The sequence below is a fragment of the Onychostoma macrolepis genome, chromosome 15 (assembly GCF_012432095.1).
Source record: "Onychostoma macrolepis isolate SWU-2019 chromosome 15, ASM1243209v1, whole genome shotgun sequence".
NCBI lineage: Eukaryota > Metazoa > Chordata > Actinopteri > Cypriniformes > Cyprinidae > Onychostoma > Onychostoma macrolepis.
The window spans coordinates 21,524,360-21,539,242 of NC_081169.1; the positions used below are offsets into that span (position 1 = coordinate 21,524,360).

Consider the following 14,883-nt stretch of genomic DNA (forward strand, 5'->3'; position numbering starts at 1 on the left):
ATGTCCTTTTCCATTTGTCCTGTCAGGTTTTGTAAGAAGAATATTCAATGAAGAGTAAAGGAAGGACGATTATGGATCCATTGCATCAAAACAGGACTTGGTGGTGGATATTGGTGATCCTCTATGTGACGCTACAACTCATGACCATCCACTCATCCATGGTACCAGGAACCTTGCAGCTCCAGCTAGATGAGGAACAGCCAGCAGGAACTGTAGTAGGTGACATTAGTGCTGGCCTCCCACCTGACATGACTGCAACCCACTATTTCATCTCAGATCATCAGGGTACAGGTGTCGGCACCGATCTGGACATCGACGAGAGTACAGGGATCATAAAAACCTCAAAGGTCTTGGACCGGGAAGTACGGGACCGTTACAGCTTCATTGCAGTCACCATAACCGGAATAACTGTAGAAGTCACCATCTTAGTAAATGACATCAACGACCACGCTCCAGTGTTCCCAAGAAAAAGAGCCACGTTTAAGATTCCAGAACAGACATCCATTGGCACCAAGTTTCCTCTTGAGCCTGCCTTGGATGCAGATGAGGACCAGCTCACTACGCAAGGCTACATCATAACGGATGGAAATGTAGGACAAGCTTTTCTTCTTGAAACCAAACGAGGATCCAACAAAGTGCTCTACTTGGATTTGGTAGTCAATGCAGTTTTGGACAGAGAGACAAGATCTTCATACACTCTACTCTTGGAAGCATTTGATGGTGGTTCACCCAAGAGGACAGGACAAATGATCCTGGATGTGATTGTGCAGGACATCAATGACAACGCCCCAGTCTTCAACCAGAGTCGCTACCATGCAGTGATCTCAGAGAACCTTCAACCTGGGAACAATATACTGCAGGTGTTTGCTTCAGATGCTGATGAAGGCGACAATGGTTTGGTGCTCTACGACATCAACAGGAGACAGAGCGATCCTGATCGCTACTTTGTCATTGACACTCGAACTGGAGTTATCACTCTGAACAAGCCTTTGGATTTCGAGATGAGAAGAGTTCACGAGCTTGTGGTACAGGCTCGGGACAATGCCAGTCAACCAGAGGTCACCAATGCCTTTGTGACCATCCAGGTGCGAGACTACAATGACAACCAGCCCACCATGACCATCATCTTCCTCAGTGAGGATGGTTCTCCACGCATCTCTGAAGGAGCGCAGCCTGGCCAGTACGTGGCTAGGATTTCAGTCACCGACCCTGATTATGGAGAATATGCCAATGTGAATGTGTCTTTGGAAGGGGGTGATGGAAAGTTTGCTTTGACCACCAAAGACAGCATCATCTATCTCATCTGCGTAGATCAGATCCTTGATCGTGAAGAGCAAGACCATTATGAACTCAGAGTCTTGGCCACAGATTCTGGCACTCCTCCATTACGGGCAGAGTCTTCATTTACCATTCAGGTCATGGATGTTAACGACAACCCGCCTTTGTTTGACCAGTCAGAATACACCCAGGTTATTCCAGAGGTTGCCTTTCCAGGAAGTTTTGTTGTACAGGTTACAGCACGGGATAAAGACCAGGGACCCAACGGAGATGTTCAGTACAGCATCCTACAGAATGCAGAAACTCATTCAGACTGGTTCAGTGTTGACGCAGTCACTGGTATCGTCACCACCTTGACCCAGCTCGATTACGAAACGGACCCTATGCCAAGTGTAACTGTGGTTGCTGCCGACAGGGGTCGACCGCCTCTAACTTCTACCGCTGTGGTCAAAGTGATCCTACAGGATATTAATGATAACGAACCTGTGTTTGGCAGCAAGTTCTACAATGCATCCATCAAGGAGAACACCGCAGCAGGGACCTGTTTCATGGAGGTAGGACTATTATTTCTTTGTCTGGAAAATGCTGAATTTGTATTATACTGGTTAATGTGAAAACTTCTGGGGTTTTTGGGCATGAAGTATGTGAAAACCCCAATGTAGAATAACTGTATATTTAAGACAGATTGTTTGAGTGCACTTTTAAAGTATGCAAACTGAGTAAATGGAAACAGTCATTTTAGGAAATTGACTTGGAAACCAGCATGATGAATTGTAAGATATTGGGGAGCGAGCTTAAGTAAGCTTTGTTTAGATTGGACTGCTTCAGTTGGGAGTTACTCACTCTCCTCAGGCTGTGGGGGATTGTTTTTTACTAGCTGTTTTTACTTACACCTCACGATGGTTTTCATTGTAGTGCAGAAGCTGTTGCAGATGAGTTCGCATTTAAAGGTAAAGGACTTTTCACTAGGGAAATGAATCATAAATAATTAAGCATTTCTGGCTGCAGTTCCTCTTAATGATTCTGTTTTTAATGGTTCCATTAGTGATTCTTTTAGTTCTTTTTTTTTTTATTATTAAATATTAAGTTAAATAGTAAATATAAAAATATTTCTGGAAAAAAAATGATTCCATTGCAAGATAATGAGTCAGTTTGACTATGCTGGTTGCGCTGTATGTGTTTGATTCACTACAGTGAATCAAATCATTAGTCATTTGTTCTGTAATTGGACTGTCTTGCTTTCTGTTTCAAGCTGTAGTTTCAGTAGGTGTTGTGACGTCACTGAACAAGTTGCAACGTCTTTTGGTTCTGGTATTTACAAAGAACCGGTTCTATATTCATAACCTTACTTTTCATGTGAAAAAGTGTGAGATGTCAGTTGAGGTTTGCACTTTGGTCTCATCTGGCCTTGAATTCATAGTCCCTGTTGTCTGCTGACTATAAAAGACACAAACCTTTTTTTTTTTTGTTCTCTGTGTTTTATCAATGTCTGTACAGGGACTTCAAAGTGTTTTTCTAATAAGTTTCTCCACAGGCAAATTCAAAGCTTGTAATACATTTCCTAGTAAATCAAAACGTGTGATTTCACATGGTCACATATCAAGTGAAGGCACATTAATGCTTTCTCTGTGGTGGATTTGTGCTGGCGGGGGTTGAGACACACTCCAGCGAGCTAACAGAGGGCCCAGCAGACGGGAACTTGGCCCTGGGGATTCTCCGGAGAGAGGGAGGATCGTGCCTGGGAGAGGTTTTGGGACTGGCTGACTCCTTTCTGCTGTAGAGTGGGAATAGGAGCTGCGCAGGGTCAAGTGGGAGGTCTGGGAGTAAAATTAGAAGTTTAAAGTGGTATTACTTAAGTTCGGAATTAGGAATCGGATCAGCAGCACTCGGGTCTACAAATCAAGTGCAAATCAAATCTGATCGAGTGGCTCCTGTCTTGCTGTCAGTTTCCATCCTCATTGAATGAGTGCTAATGGTTTACAGACAGTTGCCAAAAGACTTCAGTTTTCAACACGAGAACAATATAAGGAGTTACTAAGTCTATCCTTACAACCATCAAAGCGAACTTGCCAAGGACGAGGTCCAAACCAACTGTCTCTCAGGCTGTGGCATGAACGACTGCTGTAGATGGGAGCTGGCATGCCACTCAAGAGCAGTTGGGAGTTTGATGATGCACAGACTGCAGAAATCACTGCCAAATCCACATCCAAGCATCACAGCACGGCACTTGATGAGTTGCTTTTTTCCCTTCATCAGAGATCCCTGAGCGCAGAGTTCCCACCGCCTCCCTTTTTCTGAATCAAAGCTTCTGTCCAAATGCCATTACAATGGGGCTATTGTGATCATTCATTTAACATCTGAACTGGGCTTGATTTCATTTTTTCCAGTGTATCCCTCACAGCGGAGCATGATTAGTTTAATGTGTACTGGCACTGCTGATTTACTACATTTTAGGTTTTGTCACTTTACTTGTGCGTCACTGCCGTTGGGCTAAGGAATAATTAACTGGGTTTTATTTCTCTTTTGGTGGAATTTCCACCCTTTGTAGTGTGAAAACTCTAGTGACTATACCCAGTTTTATTTTAACCATAAAGATAACATGCAAAAGACTTGTGGCATTGGAATCGAGGGTGTCTAAAATTATCAGACATGTTACTAAATTCTTATGACCATAACTCTGCTTTCATTTACTACACACTATTATTTATAAAGCGTAAAACTGAGTTAATTATCAGTCAATTTAGTTTTCATTCGTTTTCATGATATCATTGTTAGTTGTGGAGTTTTCTAGTTTCAATATGGTTTTAAGTTTTTGCATTTTAGGGCTGCCAAAGTTGTGCTAACATTCAATTCAAGTTCAATTGACAGCATACACACAAAAAAATGCAATGCAATAAAATATTTAAATAATAAAAGAAATTACTAAGCATTACATTTCCCCCAATCTGGACTAAGTTGGGAAAAATGCAATGATAATTTTAAAAATTAAACCAAACCACCTGTAGGTGGCAGCAAATGACTGATTTAATGAGTGAGTCGTTTAGTCATTCATTCAACCGATTTGTTCAAATGGCTGATTCATTCAGAAACAAGTCAAGTGACTACTTTCTTTATGAATGGGTTACTGAGTCATTAACTCACTCGATTTGTTCAAAAACGTGGATTCATTTTGTGACAAAACTGTGTGTTGTTTGGAGAGACACAACAGTTTTGCTGTGTGGCTTTGATTGGAACTCTTTTCGTCAGCGAAATTGATCAAAAACAGATAATATTGTGTCTTATATGTCACTTAATTTTAACTTCTTGTTTATTGAACTACTATTGTATAAAATCAGTGTCACATTGCAATCATGTTGATATTGGAGGAAAATGTCATTATCATTTACACTGAATGCAAAATCTACATTGAGACATTTTTAGTGCACAAGATACTGGTTTCAGTACAAAAAGTTATGTTAAAATAAAATATTAATCTCTCACACAAAAATATTTAATTTTATTTTAAATGACAAAAGCATTGCAATTAAGATATGCATCATTAAATTCAGAAAGTCTGGCTGTGCTTAATGGGTACATTTTTGTACCCTTTAAGCACACCCCTGTTCCCATTAAGCTCACATCATGTTTTATTAAAAATTCTTGTTTATTTTAAGGAAAATTTTTAAAGAATAATTGTAAAAAATATAATTTTTTAAAGGTAAAAAGTCAATCACAAAAAAAAACAGAACACTAAAATCAAGCAACAAGATCAATTTGATCAGTTATATATTCATAGTGAAGTGTCATTTAAGCACATTGCAACATCTAGGCTAGTCCACGTTCAGGTAAGTAACATTCAAAAATCAAATAAAACAAACCAATAAAACATTTAATTCATGGGGATGAACACAGAAACTAGCCTTATTATGAAACTTCTTGTTAAATGGATGTCAACTTATCTATAGTCTCTTATGGCTGGCATACACTACACGATTTTTGCCCCAGTTTTCCACAGATGTACAGTCTAGAGAAGTTGATGCTAGTTAACAAAGATCAGAGCCAGTCTGCAGATTTGAATCAACAGAATCCATAGAAAATCGGTTAACTTAACTTAAAGTGACAACCATCAGTTTATATTTAAAGTCTGTTTATGAAGTATTTACATAGACGTTCAATGTGGAAGAGCTTAAAGAGAGCACACTGAGCTTTATTGGAGCAGCAACAATTTTTAATAAATTTCATGTAATATTTATTACAATGACAGAATTTTTGCTAAATAAATAGTCTAGGTCATGTATTAAGTTCATACATATTTTAATATGAACAACTATTATTAACAATATCTATGAAATGATACTTTTTTATTTTTATTAACAGACGAAAACACAATACAAAAGGTTAAACCATATTAAGGTACAATAATCGAAACAAAACAATAATAATTCTGAAAGAAAAAAAACAAACATAATAAATAAATAAATAAATATAAATAAACCAGTTATTCAGTAAAAAGGAGTGCTTATTCAAATACAAATCTTCCCTTAAATATAATCTCTTGTAATCTGGTTGGAAGATGTTCCATAACAGGCCCCCACATCTCTTCAAACATGGCACTGTCTCCCCTAACCATTGCAGTAAGTCTCTCCATAGGTAATATTCTGAAGATCCCTCGATACCAAAGGGAAAGTGATGGGGGTCTAGAGTGACTCCACTCAATAAGGATGCATTTTCTAGAAAGTAACAGGAACTTATCGCAGAGTAGAAACCGGTTAGCGGTTAAGGCTATGTCTTTTGCTGGCAAGCCAACTAAAAAAAAAACAGGGTCCTTGGTAAAATATATTTTTAAAAAAGTCCCCCATCTTCCGTGCCACTCCCTCCCAAAACTTTGTGATGAATGGACAATGGCAAAAACAATGCATGTAAGTTCCAATTTCACTCTGGCATTTATTGCGTTATGGAGAGTGATTACTATTCATCTTATTCAGAATTCGTGGGGTAATGTAGAGTCTTAGCAATAATTTGTATTGCATTTCGACCAGTCTATTGCAAGTAAATATACTTCTAATAGATTTAACTGTATCTAACCAGTCGTCATCGATATACTCAGTACTGAGAGCTTTCTCCCAAGTACGCCAAATATTATCAATACCACTGTGATCCATTGAGTAAAAAAGAAGGTAAGCTTTTGAAATAAGGTGTCGTGTTTCAGTCATTTTCAACAAACAATCATCTATTTCACAGTATACAGGCATTTCCCCAGGAGGCTTAAGGTTGCCAGAGTTAATAAAATAGCGAATCTGAAGATATCCCCAAAAACTGAGATGGTCCTCACTGCAGAACACAAGATCCAGGGGGTGTGGTTGGATCTAGATCCAACTCCTCCCACCTTACATTTACCTAAACCTACCCGTCCCCACCCCCTGATCCCTAAACCCACCCATCTCCACCCCTAAACCTACCAATCTCCACCCCATGGATGTGGATCCAACCCCGCCCCCTGGATCTTTTGTTCTGCAGTGAGGGGCTACTGCAAAAACTACCACTTTCAAGCTCAAATTTGTCCTTTAGCTGGTTAAAAGACATTAAAGTGTTATCTAAAAATAAATCACCAGCCACTCTTATACCCTTTCCATGCCATCTATGGAATAAGGATTTTTGAACACCAGGGAGAAAAACTCTATTACCAGTCAAAGATGTCAGCCCTGACAAAAAGCCCCTTCTCCCTGCACATTTCATAATGTCCTGCCATACCTTAACTGTTTAATATGATAAGATTGTTTTTAATTTCAGGCCATAACTTAAGGCCCTTACTACTCGTAAGCAGACTTATACTTTTTCTTATTGATGTCACGCTGAAGCTGTGTGATTTTCATAGTAGTGCACCCTTTAAGCTCACCTTAAAATAATATGAAATCTTTAAAGATTACAGCACTGTAAAACGACAGACCAGCAATAAACTGACAATTTATAATATTATGGAAGTAAAAGTACAAGCCAGTAATGCCTGTGAAGTAATATGTTAGCGTAGCACACAATCTTATACAGCTAGTCAGCTAACTGTGTTCTGTAGCATCTGCGCTATGTTGCTAAAACTATCTTTTGGATCTAATGTAATTATTTCCCACATTCAAGTTCCAGGTTATAATATGCAAAAGTCTGAACATTAATATCTTATTTTTACAATAAGTAGTGAAACTTACCCAAAATAAAGGCTTAAATGTCTAAAAAACTTACATTTAAGGGGCTCATCTTTTGGTGAAAGTTTTTAGACAGCTTTCAAAATGGCCGCCAGACAGTGTGAACACATGGAGCCTCGTATCTCAGTGTGCAATGATCTGATTGACTTGAAATTATAAGAGGTATATAGTAACAAACATATCAATTGGTTAAGACATCAAGTAGGGTAATAAATTATTTTTTTATTTTTATAATCTGATCTCAAAAATGGAAGTGTGATAAGCACGTGAGCTTAATAGGTACGCTTACCCTACTTGTCCTAAACAAGCATTAATCGAGCCCTCTGGTGGTTTCCCTATTGTTTACTATGGCCCTACACGTATTACAAATTGAGAAATTTGTGTCTTCACTCACAGTGAAGAATGTCCACGCCGACGGCATGTTTACATGTGGATGTGAGCGTAGATGTGAAGCTGAATTGGGCCGGTCAATCGGTGCATCTCTAATTTTCATGTAGAACATTTCTTGGGTTTTGTGCTGTAATACTTGTTACAAAGTTGACAAACTTTTGTCAGCAGTCATTTCATCAGTTGAGACCATTGTAAGCAACGATCCCAGCTGGTATCATGCCAAAGCCAAAATTTCTGTATTGATCCAACCCTGCTATTGTGTAATTTTATTAGAACCCTCTAACCAGTCTGAGAGTTTGGAGCTCCTGTGGAGGACACAGATGAAAGGCTTCTCCTTGGTAGATGCACAAGAATGGCTTGAACTCCGCTGCTGTTTTGTCTCTTCTGCTAGGACACTTCACTTTTTAAGGCTACTATTCACAACACACTCCAACTGCGGTCTTGGACATGTTCACCACCGGGGTGACGAGCGTTTTTCACTCTTTGTGAGGCAGCTGCATAATTGGTACATTTAGTCAAGTCTCCCTTTTCTTAATGATTTGAATTGAGAGAGCTGTGAAAAAGATGGAGTGTGGTTGCTCCACAGGTCTCCACAGCACAATAAGGCAGGAAAGGCCTTTGTCCTATTCAGATTCATTGAGGGACCTGAACAATCATCTGTTAGCGTAGTCTTGTTAGCATGGCATTCTATTTCTAAAGCCTTTATTTGCCTTTTTTTCCCCTGAATCACTCATCTTTGTGCTAGTTTGTACTCTTTTTCTATGATATATAATGGGCTCCAGAAAATAGTACCATTCTCATGCAATAGGGCTGGAGATAAATTGAATATTAAGGGTATATTAGCAGTAATTCTGCTAGCATTATAAAATTAAGCGGTATTGTGAATGTTGCAATGATTTTAATGCACTTTTTATTTGGCCATTACGTTTCATAAAGATTAGTTAGGTTAATTTCACAATTGTTCTTTTCTTAATTGTTATTCATAAATATGAGAGTTTCATGTATAAAGGAATAGATTAAGTGAATCACTGAATCAGTTTCTATGGATCAATTTTAGTGAATTGATTCCAAACTGTGATTCAACCTTTTTTTCATCATCGCTCAAAAATTTCAATGAAAGTGTCTGTGTAGCATTTTTCATATCTCAGAATATTTGAATGAAGTACATTGATAGATATTGATTTTATATTTATAGTTATTAAATATTTTTCCTTGCATTCATTCAGTAAAATTACTGTGTAAAACATCTTTATCTTTTGAATCTTCTTAGCTACAGTGGCTGGTTGGAATTTTAATTTAAAATTATGGTTCTTATTGAGAAAAAAGCAAGACAGCATTTTAGATTAAATATATGTTTTAAATATACTGTATATATATATATATATATATATATGTTAAAAATTATTGACTGAATTTTGATCTTGCAGCCCTATAATCATCTAAGGAGGTGAAATGAGTGCCAACAATCCTCTACTGTCATGGCAAAAGTTGCCCTAGCTTTTATGGGATGTTCTTCCTTCCTCATGGGGAGCTGTGTGTCTCCACAGCTCCTTATCTGATCTGACTTCACAGCTCATTAGGAGGGTGTCAGAACAACCAAACCACCCCAAAAACTTCTTAGAGAGATCTGTCAACACTGGAGGCTCTTTCAGAACTTGAGAGGAGTCCGAATATTTGAGCCAAACCAAAATATTTTGGCATTTGCCCGTTTCAGAACTCTGAGTACAACTTGTGCGTCTATCAGTTTTCCTTTGTAGCCTCAAAGGCATTTCCTGTCTCAGTCGTGCCTTGGCAAATCTCTGCTGGAAGTGAACTCCAAGTCCTGCACTGTCCTTGAAAAGACATCACTGATATTGTTCCATTTATCTTCCACAGTCTTTGATTGCCCCCGTGCCTTAAAAAATAGACTTGCTGATTTCTTTAGTCAAGGGCAGCACTATATGTCTTTACCGCGTTGCCAGGTTTTTCAAAGGTGTATTCGTGTTCGGGACAATTTGGGGCATATTACTCTTATCACTGCAGCCAGAGATGTGATCACTCACAGCATCAGACAAGTGCACTCCAGCTGTGTCTCTTTTCCTCCATCTTCAGACATTAAATCAGCCAAATTGTTGGAAAGTCAGAAGCAGAAAGAGGTTTCCGGATACTGACAGCAACAGCTGTCCAAAAACTTGACAGTAGTATGTGCAATTCCTTAGCTTACTTATTTTCCACATTTTTCCATAGCAGTTTCCAAACATCTAAAAAGGACAGAAAATGAGACATTTTTTAAAATTATTTATTTATTCATTTTGTTTGTATTTCTTGAATTACTTTGTGTTTCTGAATTTTCAACAATATTGACCTTCTATAAATTTTTACATGTGCAGTATGTATATTCAGGCACTCTAAATTAATTTGAGTCATCTATATCTTGTCCAATACTTTAAACGTATTTGATGAAATGTTAACTAAATTCTATGAATATTTTAGGACTTTCAGAAATTATATGTATTTAAGGTAATCTGTTTTTGCTGTGTTGCTTCAAAAATTGTTTACAGCAAATTTAAATTGATCTCACTGCTATGCTTTTACTCACTGGCTCAGTTTTTCTTTGAATGCTAGACTCAAAATATCAACAAGCGGAGCTCAGCAGGCTTTTGCATGGACCTGGTTCCTGGTCCGAGGAGGAGTGGATGTCTGCATGCCTCATTAAGCTGCACACACACTACCATATGGCATTTTTCTCTTGATCAGATGTCCAGTTTTTTTTTTTGTTTCAGAATATGCCTCAGATGCTGCCTTTTTCCTCTGGTCTCCAAAAGCCATTCTCCGCTTTTCCAATGACTTGGTCACACTGCTTTAGTGGACACAAAAGACGATCATTCCTCCAGTCTGGTTTGGTGCCAGGCAACTTTGCATAGTTGTTTGCTCGTTTTCACAACGGCCTTGAATAAGTGGATCATAGCAACCGTTTTTTTGATAAATCTCTTTGGATTCTGAAGCAGAGACTGTGTAGAAAATGCCTGGGGAGCTCAACATGGCCACTTTTGGATATGGAAGTTGACTATTTATGTAGTTGGTTTTTGTAAGAATAAAGAGATTTGGATAGAATTGACCAATTTGAATGCCGTTTATTTGCTCGAATGCAAAGTGCAGTGATTGCAGTGATTCATTTAGTTCAACTAGTTGACAATGACAAATTTGTAATTTATATATATTTTTTTGTTAGTTTTTTTCCAGTTATAGCTTTGCTTTCTATATTTGTTACCCTGGACCACAAAACCAGTCATAAGGGTACATTTTTGGAAATTGAGATTTATATATTATCTGAAAGCTGAATAAATAAGCTTTCCATTGATGTATGGCTAGGATAGGACAATATTTGTCCGAGATTCAACTATTTGAAAATCTGGAAAAAATCTCAGGGTGCAAAAAAATCTAAATATTGAGAAAATCGCCTTTAAAGCTGTCCAAATGAAATTCTTAGCAATGCATATCACTAATCAAAAATTAAGTTTTAATATATTTATGGTAGGTAATTTATAAAATGTCTTCATGGAACATGATCTTTACTTAATATCCAAATGATTTTTGGCATAAAAGAAAAATCATTCATTTTGACCCATACAATGTATTTTTGGCTATTGCTACAAATATACCCCAGTGACTTAAAACTGGTTTTGTGGTCCAGGGTCACATTTTGGTTTTAGACTAGTTTTTTTATTTTTAAATGTAAAATTTTATATATATAAACCTTTATTAAAAATTAAAACAACAAATATCAGTCACACAATGTCCTATTCTCGCCATCAACAAACCGTAATGTCTTTTGCCTCAATAAAATCCTAATTTTCTGCTTATGTATAGTTAGTTTGGTAGTTATTAAGTTTAGGTATTGGGTAGAATTAGGGATGTAGAATACGGTAATGCAAATTATGTGCTTTATAAGTACTAATAAACAAATGTTAATAATAGGCATGCTAATAAGCAAAGAGAATTGGTCCCTACACTAAAGTGTTACCTAAAAATCATATATACTTCAATAAAATGCAGTTATCATGTATATATTAAAGAGTAAAAAAATGTAAATAGATATCAAGAAAGCAAGACCCTGGGAAAAAAGTACACACACACTTATTGGCTTGTTTTGTGCACTTTGATAAATTGCTGTTCTCATTACACGGCACAGTTTAAACAATTACAAGTAGCTTCCAAATGTTTGCAAGTTTTGTAGATGTTTTTGCATAAACAGAAAAAAGAAATGCCAATTGAACGGTTCCAAAGTCTCTTCATGTTGTTGAATGTTGCCTTGCTAATATTAACTTCTGAGCTCCCTGTTTAGTTGTGTGCAGTTGTTTACAGGCAAACCTTGCAATCAATGTAACCAACTAAGCAAATACAAGAAGATGGAAAGCCATGCAGACAGTCTCGGTGGCATACTCCTGTCCTCTCTACTGCAGGCGCTCTATCACTTTAGGGCCAAGCCTCCACTGTTTTTAGTTCTCCTCCGTGCTGTTCTTTCCTGCCGCTAACTGCTGTGCCCCTGCTACCCCGTCTCTGTGGTTTAGCACAGTATTTACACAGAGCAGCCAAATTGCAGGAAACGAGATGTACTACTTAATGTGTTTGCAAATATAATACTTCCTCGAGCACTTCGTTTGAGGCCAAACGGGCGCACTGAAGCGAATATAAACATGGACGCACATCTGGACGTTTTGTGGGTGTCCAGGTCAGAGTTGCTCCACTTGAGGCAACTGCCTGTGTTTTTATAGCACGTAGAGCCCATCAATTCAAATCCAATGCATCTGTTCAACTGTAGCAAGGGGGAAAATGTGTGACTTACTAGGGTGTGAAGGAAAGTGCTCAAAGTGCATTGCTTAGCAGTGACAAATTTAAGATGTATGTGTGTGGTAAGACAACAGCAAGAAAGAGGGAGAAGAAAGACTTATGGACCGTTCGGTGGTTTTGGTATTAGAGAGTTTTGAATAGTTACTTGGGACGAGTTGATGAAAAATTGTCTTTCATGGTCTTGTGGTTTGTTCTCTGTTTTCATTACAGCTGTTTGGTAGTCACTAGTCAGGCTTTGGATCTTATTCAAGGTAGATGCCAGATGTTAAGTTTGACACAAATGAAAATGTGAGGATTAGCAGACATTACTGGAGATTTTCAGATATCGGTTGATATTATGCATGCTCATTTCCTCTATTTATACAATTTAGATTCAAATTGTCATCGCTTAATGCTCACTTAAAATAAATCTTTAAAAACTCTAGTTTAATAACATTAGATGTAAGTGTATAAGCAATTATCAGCTTGTTTTTTTTTTTTTTTTTTTTTTTACAGCAGATTGACAAAAACTATATTTCCTTAATTTGATTTGATTTTGAGTGTCATTCAGAAGAGCAAACATTTGTTTTTCTTTTATATTTGATAGAGTTGCATTCTTTTTGAAGCATATGGCTCTTGAGGGACAGGATTTTACTATGGTTTTGGGGGTCCAAAGCTCACATCTGGAATCAGGGTTGTGCTGTTTGGGTGGTGACTGTCCATCCTGCTTGTTATTAGATGCTGTTTTTTGCCAGACTTTGTGCTGCAGGTGAGCAGGACCTCTGAAGATCACTGCCAAGATTCTGTGAAGATAGTGATGGAGGAGCGACAGAGAGATAGAAAAGAGAGAAAGGAAAATGCACTCCAGAGGGACAGTGGTGTCTGAGCAGTTGGAGTGAAGCCTCAAATCAGCAGCTGGAGTTAGCTGTGAATGCTTCCCCATCGGTGTCTCTTCCTCTGTCCAATGTTTGCTTGGCGTCTCTTTATTCTTCCTTCTCTTTCACTCACAAAAAAAAAAAATTTGATATCAATGTTTTTGTCTTTTTTTTCTAGCAAAAATATCTAAACAGCCTTAAACAAGGTAAATTTCCTTGAAGATAAATTTTATTTCAGAAGGATTTAACACATTTTGTGGAATTCTGTTTCCACCTCAGATTGTAAATAAATAAATGTTACTCGGAATTGGGTTTTTACGTCTCACTATATGGCTCTCCCAAAAATAATCTCCCAATTATCTGCTTTATTTTTTGCTGTGAGGCGGAAATGGGCTTCCTTACATTTCAGGCACATCTTGTTGCAAGGCGCACTGTAATTTCATGGAAGTGCTCTCTCGTAATTCATCTTGTCTTTTTATATATATTCCGGCCTAAACATCATAACCGCTGAGCAAATTGTCTCCATATTCCGAGCGTCGCTGCTTTAAAGAATGCATCCCTTATGTCTGCCAGCAACCTCAGGCCCCTGATTAAACTCTGCCAGTTGCAATAACGAGAATGCAATAATGCTACCAAGCAGGCGGCGCTCGGGAACTGAACCCAAGTCAGATTGTCCTGTTTCTCATTGTGAATAAGATTACTTAGAGTTCAGTGAGATGAGTAATTGTTAGTGTAAAGGTGAGAGAACATAATTTTGTTTGACTTCGCTTTATTTATGACTTAGGTCCATGTTCAATAACTCTGAGAATAAGATGTTTGAAAGTGTGTTGCTTACTTGGAAGAAGCACATCTGTAAATCTCAAGGTTTAGTACAGCAGATATACAAACAGCAGAACACACAAGATGTCCTGCGTCAGAAACGGAGACAGCAAACTTGATTTCTTTATGTATTTTAAGGGTTGTGCACTCATAGCTCACATTGCTTTTTGATTACATTAATAAAAATGTCTATCTAATGCTCCAGAAACCAAAAGGCTTGTTTTAGAATGTTTCTGACATAGCAGAAGTGCATCCATGAAGAACACATATAATTGTGCTGTAAATCAGATGTGCCTGCATATAGTTTCACAGTAAATCAGATGTGCTTCCATAAAAATCACATAGTTGTATTATAAATCATCATTTGAATATCTCTCGAGGACCTCTTCGTAAGTGATTTGTATAATCATAAGGTGTTAAGGTGGGAAGAGACATCATAATCTGCCTTAGATTCCTCTCTAGATCAACTCAAATGCACCTGTGGGACACAATGCACTGCCAGGAGGAATCCAGGAGAGAATCGGATTTATGGTAAG

The 14,883-nt window shown here is 37.8% G+C and overlaps 1 protein-coding gene across 6 annotated transcripts in view; it reads left to right on the forward strand.

Moving 5' to 3' along the window:
• dchs1a (dachsous cadherin-related 1a) overlaps positions 1 to 14,883 on the forward strand; it is a 140,541-nt gene that overhangs the window by 40,673 nt on the left and 84,985 nt on the right. For 5 of the 6 annotated variants that reach the window (XM_058744348.1, XM_058744346.1, XM_058744349.1 and 2 more), the window contains one exon: positions 27 to 1,832. In XM_058744348.1, the coding sequence (XP_058600331.1) occupies positions 48 to 1,832 (1,785 nt within the window). In that variant the 5' untranslated portion in view covers positions 27 to 47. Of the gene's footprint in view, positions 1 to 26; positions 1,833 to 14,883 lie in introns of those variants that run through there. The other variant, XM_058744351.1, reaches the window with a different exon arrangement.